General features: G+C 41.6%; 1 protein-coding gene across 10 annotated transcripts in view; it reads right to left on the reverse strand.

Annotated features, from left to right (window-relative positions):
* Nucleotides 1-9,471, reverse strand: part of CCDC150 (coiled-coil domain containing 150) — a 91,136-nt gene extending 81,665 nt beyond the window's left edge. For 6 of the 10 annotated variants that reach the window (XM_070388849.1, XM_070388853.1, XM_070388838.1 and 3 more), the window contains exons 1-2: nt 9,263-9,340; nt 41-204 (exon numbers count right to left, since the gene is read on the reverse strand). In XM_070388849.1, the coding sequence (XP_070244950.1) occupies nt 41-204; nt 9,263-9,319 (221 nt within the window). In that variant the 5' untranslated portion in view covers nt 9,320-9,340. The other 4 variants (XM_070388818.1, XM_070388823.1, XM_070388820.1 and 1 more) reach the window with 4 other exon arrangements.
* Nucleotides 9,472-14,360: the final 4,889 nt, after the last annotated feature.

A 14,360-nucleotide genomic window follows, 5' to 3' on the forward strand; every position in this document is an offset into this window, starting at 1 on the left:
AGCAAAACTCAACCTACAGGGTTCATTTTTCATTTGCTACCTTTTGTCACCAAAGTCCAACATTATTAGGTCATCCCTCAGAGAACTGGTCTGTTCTTCAACTATTCTCATCCTTTGCTGAAGTACTGTGAATGTTTCAGAAGCTGTAGCATTGATGCGGGTTGGAGAGAGGACTGGTCTGGACATTGTAGTTTCCATATGCACCTGAGAATAAAGTTACAATATTAGTGTAGTTGATTATATTATCGTTCAAGATAGCAACTGCCCCTTCCTGTGGAGGATTGTATATCCCTGTCCTGTTTAGCTTGGAAATGGCCATGTATCCTGCTTTGGTCAATGAAATGTGGGTAGAAGCTTTAAGGAGCTCCCCCAAGTGGCTCAGCCATAAAGAATCCACCTGCAATGCAGAAGATGCACAGGAGATGAAGGTTTGATCCCTGGGTCAGGAAGATCCCTGGAGAAGGGCAGGCAAGCCACTCTAGTACTCTTGTCTAGAAAATCCCATAGACAGAGGAGCCTGGCGAGCTATGGTCCATGGAGTTACAAAGAGTCAGACACGACTAAAGCAACTGAACAGACACACACAGAAACTTTAAGAGCCAACTTGTCATCAGCTCTTTCTTTTCCCTTCTCTGTAAGATGAGCAACATCCCAGATATGGCCTTCTCCATAGGCTTAGATCCCAGAGTAAAGATGACGTGAGCAGAGCCGTGGCCCACGCATAGTGTGAGTGAGCAATAAACTTACGTTGTTATAAGCCACAGATTGTTGGGTAGTTTGCTACTGATCACAATCTATCCTGTGTGCTACTATTAGACATACACTAGGATCTATAACTTGGCTGAGGGAGTTATTACCTCTTTCATTACCAGCCATTTTCATTTTAACATGTTGCCATCCAAACTTTCTGATAAAAACAACTCTGCAGTACTTGGACCTCTGAGCTGCTGCTGCTGCTAAGTCGCTTCAGTCGTGTCCAACTCTGTGCGACCCCATAGACGGCAGCCCACCAGGCTCCCCCGTCCCTGGGATTCTCCAGGCAAGAACACTGGAGTGGGTTGCCATTGCCTTCTCCAATGCAGGAAAGTGAAAGGTGAAAGTGAAGTCGCTCAGTCGTGTCCGACTCTTAGCGACCCCATGGATTGCAGCCTACCAGGCTCCTCCGTCCATGGGATTTTCCAGGCATGAGCACTGGAGTGGGGTGTAATTGCCTTCTCCGGGACCTCTGAGCAGTTGCCATAAAATAGATTTATCAAATACCTTGAAGCAGTGACTTTTAAAAATAACTTGCAAACTAACTTCATAGCAAAGACTCTTCTAAAGCTACTGACATCAAATTACCAGACTCCTCCCTCAAGACCACACAAGAGTAATTGGGAGTAGTGACACTACTCGTTCAGGTATTAATTACAGAAGCAGAATTAACTTAAAAGCATTCTCACCACTGAATCACATTTCCAAAGTTCAATGACAAGATCAGTGGTAGAAACTTTAAGAACATTTTCCTGTAACTCCATCCTGTACAGACATTTCTACACTGAACAAACTGTAAACCTTAACCATCACTAGCAATACTGTACCTATGAGAATGTGCTCACAAAGGCCCCACTTGGGATATTATTAACACATCTTTCTCTCCAGCTTGGTGTGTAATCACATACTCTCTCTTCTCCTTACCTCCCAGGCAATGGAAGTGGGGACTACCTCAGGTTCAAGTCACTGAAGATGGTCCCCCGGAACCAATGAAGGAATTAAGTAAGTTTTAAAATTGATGGCAGGATTTAAGAACCATGGCGGGGGTGGGGGCGCACTGTGGAAAGGCTGAGCTTCTTGCCAACGTAATATTGTTATAGCCATTGAAGACATTTTTTCATCATGGAATTACCTTCTATCTTTCCCCTACAGGTCTCAGAGAAAGTCTTTTCTATTTCTTTTTACTTAAATAAAAGGAAAACACTTTATTGAGGAACGTTATTGTTTAGTTGCTAACTCACATCCAACTCTGTGACTCCCATGGACTGCAGCATGCCAGGCTCCTCTGTCCTTCATTATCTCCTGGTATTTGCTCAAATCATAGTTGACAAATATGAAATTGAATATATATAAAGTGTACATGTGATTTGATATATACTTTACAGAATGTTTACCAAAATCAAAATAATTACATCCACAAAATTAACAACCTCGTATAGTTAATGTAGCTAACTTTTTTGTTGTGGCAAGAATGCTTAAAGACCTTCTCACAGTAACTGTCAAGTATACAATCTCATTTTAACTATAGTCACCATGTTATACACTAGATCCTCTTATTTGAAAAGGTAACTTACAGAATGGGACAAAATATTTGCAAACCATATTAAAAGGCTAATATCCAAAGTATATAAAGAACACATACAGCAGAGTAGCCAAGAAACAATCCAATTAAAAAACGGGCAGAGGATCTGAAAAGACACTTTTCTATTGAAGGTTTACAGGTGGCCAACAGGTACATGAAATGATGCTCATCATCACTAATCATCAGGGAAACAAACTCACAAGATAGCAGCTCACGTCTGTTCAGTTCAGTCGCTCAGTCGTGTCTGACTCCTTGCGACCCCATGAATCAAAGCACGCCAGGCCCCCCTGTCCATCACCATCTCCCGGAGTTCACTCAAACTCACATCCATCGAGTCGGTGATGCCATCCAGCCAACTCATCCTCTGTCGTCCCCTTCTCCTCCTGCCCCCAATCCCTCCCAGCATCAGAGTCTTTTCCAATGAGTCAACTCACATCTGTTAGAATGGCTATTTTTTAAAAAACAAAAGACAACAAACATTGGCACAGATGTGAAGAAAAGGGAATTTTATGCACTGTTGGTGGGAATGTAAACTGGTACAGACATAATGGAAAATGGTATGGAGATTCCTCAAAAAATTAAAAATGAACTACCAGAAGATCCAGCAATCCTACTCTTGGGTAAATATCTGAAGGAAATAAAATTAGTATCTTAAAGAGGTATCTGCATTTCCATGTTCACTGTACCAGTATTTAGAACAGCCAAGATATGGAACAATTCATCAGTAGATGAATAAAGGTGTGATTTATAATGTTATTCAGCTACATGAGAGGCCATCCTGCCATTTGCAGGATGAATCTGGAGGGCATGTGCTAAGTGAACTAAGCTGGACAGAGGAAAAGAAAAGTGTGTGATATCACTCATATATGGAATCCAAACACCAAACCAAAAAAAAAAAAAAAAAAATCCAATTTCATAGAAACAGAATAGAATGGTGGTTGCCAGGGGCTAAGGGAAATGGAATGATGAAGGTCAAAGTGTACAAATTTTCTTTTTAGTCTTATTTTATGCTTCTGATCAAGATTTCACTCCTTTGTGCTCCTCTATAAAACATAATGCGTTTCTTACACACATAACCTTTCTGAATTCTTTAACAGACTTTCTGTTAACAATCAGCTTAAGGATATGGCATAAAGAAGCTTTTATATTTTCAATGCATTCTTAAAGGGAAAGACAAAAGTACAGGCAGGTATCAGTGGAGTCTCTGGATACACAAGGATGTGAAGTGAAGTTCATCTACATTTCTGGGAAAAAGCCGTATTTCGAGATTCCTGCTCAGGTTACCACATGAGCAAGGACAGTGTTCCTCAGGTAATAGAAGAACCACAAGACAAACCCTAGGACTGGTTCTTCTGCCATGAACCTAGGGCCAGGGTTGGGGGAACCACCAATAGTAGTGGGTGGGGAGAAAATGGAGGAGCAGCAACGAAAAACACAACACGGATTTACCCTTCAGTCCACGTTCTTTCGCCTGCTGTCTGGCTACTGCCAACACAGAATAAACCAGGCCAAGGGCTGTGAGAAAAAGTAAGAAAAGGGTGTTTAATCTGGTTTGCGATAGACAGCTGGCTCCTTTGTCCTCTCTCTCCAAAAGAAGTTGAAAAGTTCACATCTCCACCCTCCCTTATAGCTGGCACATCCATGTGACATATCCTGGCCAGTGAGGCTTTAGGCAGTTTTCAAGAAGCTTCTGGGAAGATGTTTTTTTCCTGATAAAAAGAACAGAAATGATGGCACCAGTCCTTTCCTCCTCCTGGGTGATGCCCAGAGCTCTGAAGGCTCTTAGAAAAGTCAGCCATGCAGTGCCTCACTGTTAAATATAAACAGAGTCAGGGATCACCTGCATCTTAGAACATGGAAAAGGCCACAGTAGCTCAGATTAACCTAACATTTAAAACTGCTGCTGCTGCTAAGTCGCTTCAGTCGTGTTCAACTGTGTGCAGGCCCATAGACGGCAGCCCATTAGGCTCCTCTGTCCCTGGGATTCTCCAGGCAAGAATACTGGAGTGGGTTGCCATTTCCTTCTCCAATGCATGAAAGTAAAAAGTGAAAGTGAAGTCGCTCAGTCATGTCTGACTCTTAGCGACCCCATGGACTGCAGCCTACCAGGCTCCTCCGTCCATGGGATTTTCCAGGCAAGAGTACTGGAGTGGGGTGCCATTGCCTTCTCCGGACATTTAAAACTAGTAACCTCCGAACTTTGCTTATGTGAGAAAGATAAACTTTCGTTAGTCATTCTTTCCTGTTTCTTGTAACAATAGCATTCCTGGGATACATAGTAGTCCCAGGTAATAGTTGGTAGAGAAATGAGGAGGAGGAGGAGATAAAGGAAATGACAAGCAGTGCCTGAGGTGGGAGGGAAGGGCAATTTTGGGGGCAACTTGTTATGCCAAGGGAGCTAGTTATAATAAAAAGGATTGTCTGATTAAAAGAAGTCAGACAGAAATACTAACACAAATATAAAAGTTCATTTTTGGAAAAAAAAAATACAGAAAATAGACTACGAGTTCCTCATCTATTTTTAGTAGGATGTAGATTTCTACTTCAAATTTTTTCATGTAATTATTGAAATGTCATAGTTTTGCTGCTATTTCCTCAAGGTAGCCATAGTATGTACAAAACGCATTAAAGTAATGCATTACATTACTTTACAGGGTGTGCATGCATTCAGCCAAAAAAACAAGATGAAAAACAACTCAAGTTGCTTCATTTGCTTAGGAAAGAGAAAAGTCTATATACATTTAGGTAAGAATTTGATTGGCATCATCGCTCACACCCAACTGAACCTGAACTATCCTGGAGCTTCTCAGGCTTCTGGAGAGAAAAAAGTACTCTTAAACAAAAAGGAAGAATAAACTTGGCCCCCAGCCTCTGAGGGACAGGAGGTTTATAGAAAACTCATCCTAATGAAGCAGAGATCAAGATGCCTGGGCCACCAACTGATGGTGTGCAGGGGATCTAGTTTTTTTGTGAAATATACTGCATTGTCCCCAAAATATTCTCTATCACTGAGGTTCAGGTCATTTAAGAGGTTGATTCAAAAACTAAACAAGCCAATTATCCCTTGGAGGATTTATTACAAACAGGTTTCAGGGTTAGTTGAAAATTCTTCTTCCCCATCCCCTCTCCACATGCAGAAACAAACAATGTTAAAGTCAGGAGAATCCTCAGAAACAAAGCAGCAATGATGGCCCAGTAGTAACAGCAAAGACAGCCTTAACATCCACCAAGAAGTCCCTGAGAGCCTATTAGAGTAAGAGTAAAGGAAGGACTTGAGATCAAGTGAATCTGCTGAGCTGAGGTTTAGAGTCAGGGGAGACTCTCACTTTCACTGCAGATACTCCTACTCCTGCCTGTCCTCCCTTATCGGGCGGGTCCAACCAAAGGCAACAGAAATACCATGCCCTCATACACAATCCACAGGCTACTTGGAGGCCAGTGCCCAGAACTTTATGACCTTATATTCAGTAGACTTGCAATTCTATAAGTTATTAAGTTATAATAGACTTTCAACTCTTTAACATAAGGGGATAGAAGCCATAACTTCTCTTACAAGAAAAGAGCTTTAATTGCTAATATTCTAACAAAGAGACTATATAGCTTGAACATATCTGTGCTATGCTATTTCTGAAAAGGAGTAAACATCATTGAATGCAGCCTTGATCCTAAGTCCTGAAGTCTTGTGGGGAGCCGGCAGGAGGCACTCCGCCCGTGGCAAAGGTCATGAGGAAGGAGGCTCGACATACGCAAAGGTGGGATCGAGCCTCAGGAGTCCCCCTGGAAATCCTCGAGCATCTACCCCCATAACCAGAGCCTGCCTACTTTACTACTTTGTGCTCTCACCTACACCTCTGACTTTACGGGGGGCTGTCCCCCACCACCTCTTTTGGAGGAGTTAACTTAGAGCTCCAGTTAATAGAAACTCCTGGGCATGATAAGAGTGTTTTAACCTACAAACTCCTCTGAAGGTTCTCTAGCCTGCCTGACAGGCTTGTCCGGCCACATATGATTGCTCACAGCCTCCCAACCGTTGAGAGGCACGAGATGCTTTAAACCTTCTAAAAACAGGTTCCTTAGAAAAGTTAGAAAACCATAAGTATAAGTATAGTGGGCTGATTAGAAATTGTATTGGTGAAGGGTTTTTCATTTGTTGAGCCAATGTTTGTTGCTCCACATTCCCTGCCCTTACACACATTAATGAATATATAGAAGAAATAAGTATTAACCTTTGGTATTAATCACGTTAGACCTTAGGCTAAGTAAATTCTTTCCTTAATTAAAACTCACTACACCCTCACCCTATAGGAATGTAACTTTATTTGGGTGGCGTCTGTTTTAAGAATAATCACCCCTGGAGAAATAAGTGTCCTGGTTGACTGACCGCTGTCACAAGGAGAGGGTCATAAATTGTCAGCAGGCCCCCTGGCCAGAAGATGATGTAACACCCCTAAGACCTCTGTATACATTTGTATGAAGCACTTGACTTTGATAAAAGTCAGGACTGCTGACCCCACGTGACTTTTGCATAACATCTCAGTGTATAAAAGTAGACCATGGAAAATAAAGAATTGGGATCAGATTCTCGAAATACTGGTCTCCCCATGTCGCTCTCTCTCTCACTCTGGCTGAGTCTCCATCTGGAGCGCGGAACCCGCCATGCTTACTAATTATGCCTGGGCTTCTAAGATCCGACCGGGGAGGCCTCAGTGTCTCCTCTCCTTCGGGAGAACGGAAGGACGCCTGCGGCCTACGTAAGTAGTGCAAGCTTCTTGTCTTGAAGTTTTATTGGTTTCCCGCATAAACCAAGCTATTCAGCCTCTTTTCTCCACTGAATTTTCCTACTGAGCTATCCTCATTCTATTACTCTTTACATCTCTAATTAATATCTAATTGAAGCTATTGTATCCTGATCCTCGCCGACGCCGTCCCCGCTTCAAACTCCCTGGATCAGCCAGGGCTGGACCCCGGCAAAGTCTGATAGCAACAATAATAAAAATACTAAGATATAAGCTTTTATTTTTAAAAAAAGTTAATTCACAATTACTTTCATAAATATGTCATTATCAAATTAATACAGTTCTGTCCTTATGTTTAGGGAAAGTATTTTCAAAAAGCTCAGGTTACCTCACTGAAAGCATGGCTTGAATAAGACAAACGTCATAAGCAATATCTAGTAAGTCAGGTGATTCTGAAAAGGCAACATTTGCTTTTGCAGACATGAGCTCCATTCTTATACGTGGCAATAACTACAACTATATGCTGTTGGTTCCAAAAACAGGCCAGGGACGCAGTGTTGCTTATCACAATCACTAAAAAATAATTCGGTCAGTAATATTATCTTCATTAACTCATATGTTCAACAAACATTTCCTGAATGCCCACCACGAACCAGAAACTGTTTTGACACCAAGGAATACAGCAATGATCTAGAGAGACAAACTCCTTGCTCTCCTGGAACTTATATTCCATCTGAAGAAGTAAGTAAAATGTTTAGTTTGTTTGTGGTAAGTACGATGATGAAAAAGTTGGAAAGAGGATGGGATGGAGGCTGTGGTACAGACTGTCGTTTTAAACAAAGTGGTCAAAGAAAGCCTCGCTGAGATGTTATTTAAGGAAAGACCTGTGAAGGAGGTGCAGGAGTGAATGTGGCTATCTGGGGACAGAAAAGTCCAGAAAAAATGAATATAGTGCAAAGACCTTAAGTCAGAATGTCTGATGGGTCTGCAACAGTCAGGAGGTCAGTTTGACTGGGGAGGACCAAGTGAAGGACAGAATACTGGGAGATGAGGTGAGAGGGACTGTGTTACACAGTGACTTAGAGGCTATTGTAAAAGTCTGCCTTTATTCTCAGAGCACTCGGAGGTTTTAGAATGGAGAAGTGCTGGGATCTAACTTAACTTTTAACTGGATCACTCTGCCTAGATGGTAGCCAAGACAACAGAAAGATGGCAGAAAGACAACAGAAGTAGGAAAACCCAGTGAAAAGCAACTACAATAATCCAGGGGAGATGCCAAGGGCTAGACCAGGGTGCTAAACAACGGAATAGTAAGAAGTAAGAAGAGGTCAGTGTCCAGACATATTTTCAAGACAAGTTTGGCTTATAGATTAGATGGGAAAGGAAGCACTGAAAGGAGGGTGTTGTCATTAATTGAGACAATGAAAGTCTATTAGGAAGAACAAGTTTCGGGGTAAAGATCAAGAGTTGTTTTGGAAATGTTAAATTTAAAACAGGAAAGATGCCCAATACATGACTGAACTTATAGATATGGAGTCAGCAGAGAAAGGTGGAATAGGAATATACATTTTGAAGTTGTCAATACAGACATGGCTTTTAAAGCCGTGGAGAATGGATAACAAGAGTACAGAAAAGATTCAAAGACCTAGCCCTGGGCGCTCCAAGATGACAGTGAGACTTTCAAGTCTGATTAACTCGAGCTTCACCTAAGGTCAGATTCTTAACCACTTCTATCTCCAGAGCCGGACAGTACATGGGATATAGAGGATAGCAAATGGGGATAGTTCAGCAAAAAATTAAGTTGTTCCAACATAATTAGTAGCTAACAAGCAAGCGAAGGAAGATAACAGGTGGCAAAACTAAGAAATAATTAACGTCGAAATGGTTTTCCCAGGAACCTATAACGCCAACTTAACATGTAAAGAAAAGTTGTACTGGGGTTTATCGGCAGACCCTCTCTGGTGGCTATCCTTCCCTCGCTGGAGCCAGGTCAATGCAAACCTCGCTCCTAAACGGTTTTCAACCGAATCCAGTGCAGAAGTGCCATAAACCCCAGGGTCCTGAGGTCTAGAGGGCGAGACTAAACTCCGCCAGCGAGGAGAGAGGGCGGCAGGAGAGATGACGGGGGCCTTATCTGAGCCACCGACTCGCCTCCGCGGACCCCGCACCTCCCAGGGCCCCGCAGCCTCACCCAACAGTCCTTCTGCCGCCCGCGGCTCTGTCCGGCAGCAGGCAGGTTGGTTTCCATGGAACTAAGACTCCACTTTATACCTACCCGCTCCCCGGCGCGGTAGCTCCCGTACGCAGGCGCACCCATGGCAGGGCATGCCGGGAATCGCAGTTTTCCCGGCCCTACAGGGCCCTCCGCCCCGGGCGGGATCCAAGCCGGAATCCAGCGGCGCGCACGGAACGCACAGCCCCGTGACCCGGATGACGACAGGGCTCCATTGTGCTCGCGAGCCAGGCACGCCGGGATAGGTAGTTTCCGCCCACTCAGCTCCCGGAGGTCCTACGGCGCCAGCTTTTCAGAGTTAAGCTTTTCCTTCCCGTGAGCGTGTGCTTTTGGATCATTTGACACCCCACAGCAGACCAGAGTCCAAGAAAAGAAAATGTTTTTAGAAAGACGGAAAGTATCAAATTTTCCTGAATAGGAAAATAAGATTTTTTTAATGAGTATAAAAAAATGGTAAAACCGAGCTCAAACATTTTTCCTAATAAAGAAAAAAACAAAGTCTCTCTTCATCCTTGATCATGATGGCCAGACCGAGAGTAAAACCCCGGGGGGATCCGCTCTCTTGTCTTTGATCTCTTCAGCGTAATTTATCTCTTGCCTTGTGTACGGATTAGTAGGTACTTCTCAACGAGAGAGCGTTGAGAATAAAACTGCAGTCGTTTCTGAGTTTTAAGAGTGGGAATTCAAACTTAACAATGTCTTCTACAGTGAAAAGACAATGCGATTTTGCTTTAAGTAGCTGGGCAGAACACCTTTTACCAGCGCAAGGGCAATTAATCCATTCTTCTAGTCTCCCTGGGGTTACAGCTGAGAATAACTTTCGCCGTCAAATGAATGCAGTCGGATCCGAGATGAGTCCTCATTTGCCTAGCGAGTGGCTGGCTGAACTGATCTCGCTGTTCTTAGATAGCTGAGCCCCGCGTGAGATGAATGTCCATCAAACCACAGCTGTAAGACATATTCATCAAACTGTAAACCCATCCGATGAAAGAGATGAGCACCTCATGTATTATTCAAGTGAAGGGACCATATAAAGCTTTTAATATGAAAAGCGGGAGAGTATTTTAGAGCGTCAATACAGAGTCATTTTCTCTTACGTTTTCTCTTGCAGTGACCTCTGATTTATGCGTGGAGGTAAGGGGTATATGTATGCACAACACAGATAATCTGCACATTTCAGTGTAATGAGAATTTTCACCTTCTCCTTGAATCTCCATATTAAGCAGTAGCGAGGGAGCCAAATTGTTTAAATTTAGTGTTTTTAATTTATTTCCCTCTGACTACCATCTGGCAAACCATATAAAAACTTGAGCAATTACAAAGTTAGAGAAAAGAATCTGAAGTCTTCAATAAACTAGTTCATCTGATAAGAGAACCAGTTTCTGGACACCTGAGAATTTATTATATTAAAAGACTTTTTTTCCAAGTGCCTAAACCTATTGATTTTTTTCCTGATTTCCCTCTTGATTTCAAATGATAAATACTGGGTTAGCCAAAAGGTTCATCTGGGTATTTTGTAACATCTTTTGGCCAACTCAATAATTTTCATACTTGTTGGCCTCATTCAAAAAGTAAGGTCTTTTCAGCCATGGAAATCCTAGGGATTCCATGAGGACCACTTTCTCTCTCATCACAGTACTGTAATAGTGTTCTAACTGGGTTTACAATCATTCTTCCGAAAGCATCTTTCATATGATTACAAAAATGATCTTTTGAGAAAGTAACCTGATTGTCTTAGTCTTTTGCTTAAAAGCATTTAATAGCTCCCACTTAAACTTGTCGTTTTCCATTGAAAAGTATGAAGCCCAAACTGCTAAAAGCTTCAGGCTCATCCACAAGCCTCATATGCACCTGATTCCCTAATGGAACCTTGAATTCAAGCCTACAGGCATGTCTTTGCCCTTGCAGGGTCTGCTTGCTCTGCCAGGCATGCCCTCACTCTGGTGAACTCAAGGCAAATGTAAAGATTTACCTCTTTTGTAAAAGCATTCTATTCCCTCCCAAAGTATTTATTTCACAGCGTTATAATTGTCCGTGTGTCTTACCTCCCCTGGATTGGGCTGTAAGTTACTCAAGGGCAAGACCTTTGTTCTCCTCATTTTGATTTTTAAATTTTCAACAGTGAGCACAGTGCCTCACAGACAGTAGAAGCTTGGTACATCCTTGTTTAGTGAATGAATTAATGAATAAATTTTTAATGCTACTTCAGACAGAATGTTTCTACACTCTCCTGACTGTTTATATATTCTATTTGTAGGCCAGGAAAAGGCATCTGCTTTTTTCCTCACCTGGGAATGATTTCACATTCCAATTATGCAAAAGGCAGCAAAGTTATCTGCAACCACTTCCCCTTAGAGTTGGAAATATACTCTGTGGACAAAGAATGCAAACACATACACAAAATTAAAGTTTTCACATATTGGTGGTACTATGGAGGGATGAGAATGGCAAATTCACTAACTGATTCTTCACCTTCTGTGGTCAGTCTGATGAAGTATTGGCTTCAGGTTTATTAAAGATTAAAGGGCTTCCCAGGTGGCGCTAGTGGTGAAGAACTCGCCTGCCAGTGCAGGAGACATAAAAGATTTTCTCTGGGTCTGTAAGATCCCCTGGAGGAGGATATGGCAACCCACTCCAGTATTCTTGCCTGGAGAATCCCATGGATAGAGGAGCCTGGAGGGCTACAGCCCACAGGGTTGCAAAGAGTCAGACATGACTCACCCATAGAGATTAAAATGTGGAGGATTCTCTGACTTTTTAATGAACTGGGGATCAGCCCAGAGTTGAATATATAAATCTGTTAGTTGAATTAATTTAGGGTAGCAGTGCTTCTTACAAGGTCTCTGTCACTTAGCTTTAGCAACTAAATTGTGGGGTCAAGTAGATTTTCACATTGTTGTTGATCCAATTTAAGAATAAAGTCAAGGTTATGGGGATGTTGCTGGAGCTCTGTTTTACATTTCCTAAAATAAGAGTTCTCTTGGTATTAATGCTGCTGCTAAGTCACTTTAGTCGTGTCCGACTCTGTGCGACCCCATAGATGACAGCCCACGAGGCTCCCCCGTCCCTGGGATTCTCAAGGCAAGAACACTGGAGTGGGTTGCCATTTCCTTCTCCAATGCATGAAAGTGAAAAGTGAAAGTGAAGTCGCTCAGTCATGTCCGACTCTTCGCGACCCCATGGACTGCAGCCTACCAGGCTCCTCCATCCATGGGATTTTCCAGGCAAGAGTACTGGAGTGGGGTGCCATTGCCTTCTCCGTTGGTATTAATAGGATGACATAATCAACAGACGGAAGAAACATGGGTGTTTTTGAAGTTGACTTAAATCAGCTGCCAGTTATTTCTGAAATTTTCCAATTGAATCAAAATAACAGTATGATCTATTGAATATCTTTTGAATTGGATGTTTTAAATACAGTCATCCCTCCTCATCTGCAGGGTATTGTTCCCAGGAGTCCCCCACCCCCAGGATATCAAAATCCAAGGATGCTCAAGTCCCTTATATTAAATAGAATAATATTTGCATATAAACTATGCACATCCTCCCTATACTTTAAATCATCTCTAGATTACTTGTAATACCTAAAATAGTGTAAAGGTTATGTAAATAGTTGCTCTCTGCAGCAAATTCAAGTTTTACTTTTTGTAACTTACAGGAATTTTTTTTTCCCCAAAAAAACCTTTTATCTGAGGTTGGTTGAATCTGCTGATGTGGAACTCATGGATATGTAAGGCTCACATGTATGTTACCTCACATGATCCTAACTGTAAGTTTAAGATGTAGTAGTTATATTCCCATTTTACTGATAAGGCAATTGAGATTTGAGGAAGTAAGATTGCCTAGAGCCATACAGACAGTGACAGAATGGTTATTTGGGCTTGGATCTATCTGGTTTCAAAGCCCATGCTTTTCAATTTGATTCCATCTCTGACTCATTTTCTACTCCATTCTGACAATAGTAGATCAAGACAGAGATTTCAACATCTAACTATGAGATGAGATATACATGAGTTAACTCCACACAATGGGATACCACACATTTATTAAAAAATGAGGAAATAGAGGTGATGGTATATGTTTACCCATTTTCTCTATGTTTAAAATTTTATTGATAATAAAAAAACTGGAAAAGAAAATATATATGTACTTACAAGGAAAGTCTCCAAGGTACACATTCAGTGAAAAAAACAAGGTGTTATGGGATAACAGAGGGGATAAAAATTTTATATATGTGTAAATAAGTACTGAGAGAATACATAAGGAATCCATAAAAGTGACTAAAATTTTTCATCCCAACCAAGATAATTTTTACAAAATTTGTATTATCAGGTAACTTTAGATTCACAGAAGGGTTGCAAAAACAGTATGTAGAGCTCCTATATACCCTTCACCCAGCTTCCACTACTATTAATATCTTATGTGATCATGGCACAATGATCAAAACTGAGAAATTAATACCAGTACAATACAATTAACCAAACAACAAACTTCATCTGGATTTCATCAAACATGAGTTTGCCCACAAATGTCTTTTTCTCTGTGTCAGGATATAATCCAGGATCCTATTCTGTGTTTACTTGTCCTGTCTCTTTCCTTGATCTTTGCCTTTCCTGACCTTGGGGTCTTGAAGACTACTTGGTCAGTTATTTTGTAAAATGTCCCTCAGTTTGGGTTTGTCATGATTTTTCATGGCTAGATTGAGGTTATGCAGTTTGGAAAGAATACCACAGAAGTGATACTGTATACTTCTTGATGCCTCATATTTGGAGATATATGATACATCTGTCTTATTACTGTTGTTCATCACTTTCTTAAGGTGAAGTCAGTTAGATTTCTCCACTAATCTTCCTGTGTTCCTCTCTGTAACTAATAAGGATTTGCGGAGAGATACTTTGAGGCTATGCAAATGTCCTGTTTCTTCTCAAACTTTCACCCACTGAATTGAACTGATTTAGCTTTTATGCTGTCTTAATGGTAGCTTTCTCTTTCCTCATTTCTTATTTGGAATTCTTGTGTAGAGAAGAGTTCTATGTTTTCTGCCATTTATTTATTT

The sequence above is a fragment of the Bos mutus genome, chromosome 2 (assembly GCF_027580195.1).
Source record: "Bos mutus isolate GX-2022 chromosome 2, NWIPB_WYAK_1.1, whole genome shotgun sequence".
NCBI lineage: Eukaryota > Metazoa > Chordata > Mammalia > Artiodactyla > Bovidae > Bos > Bos mutus.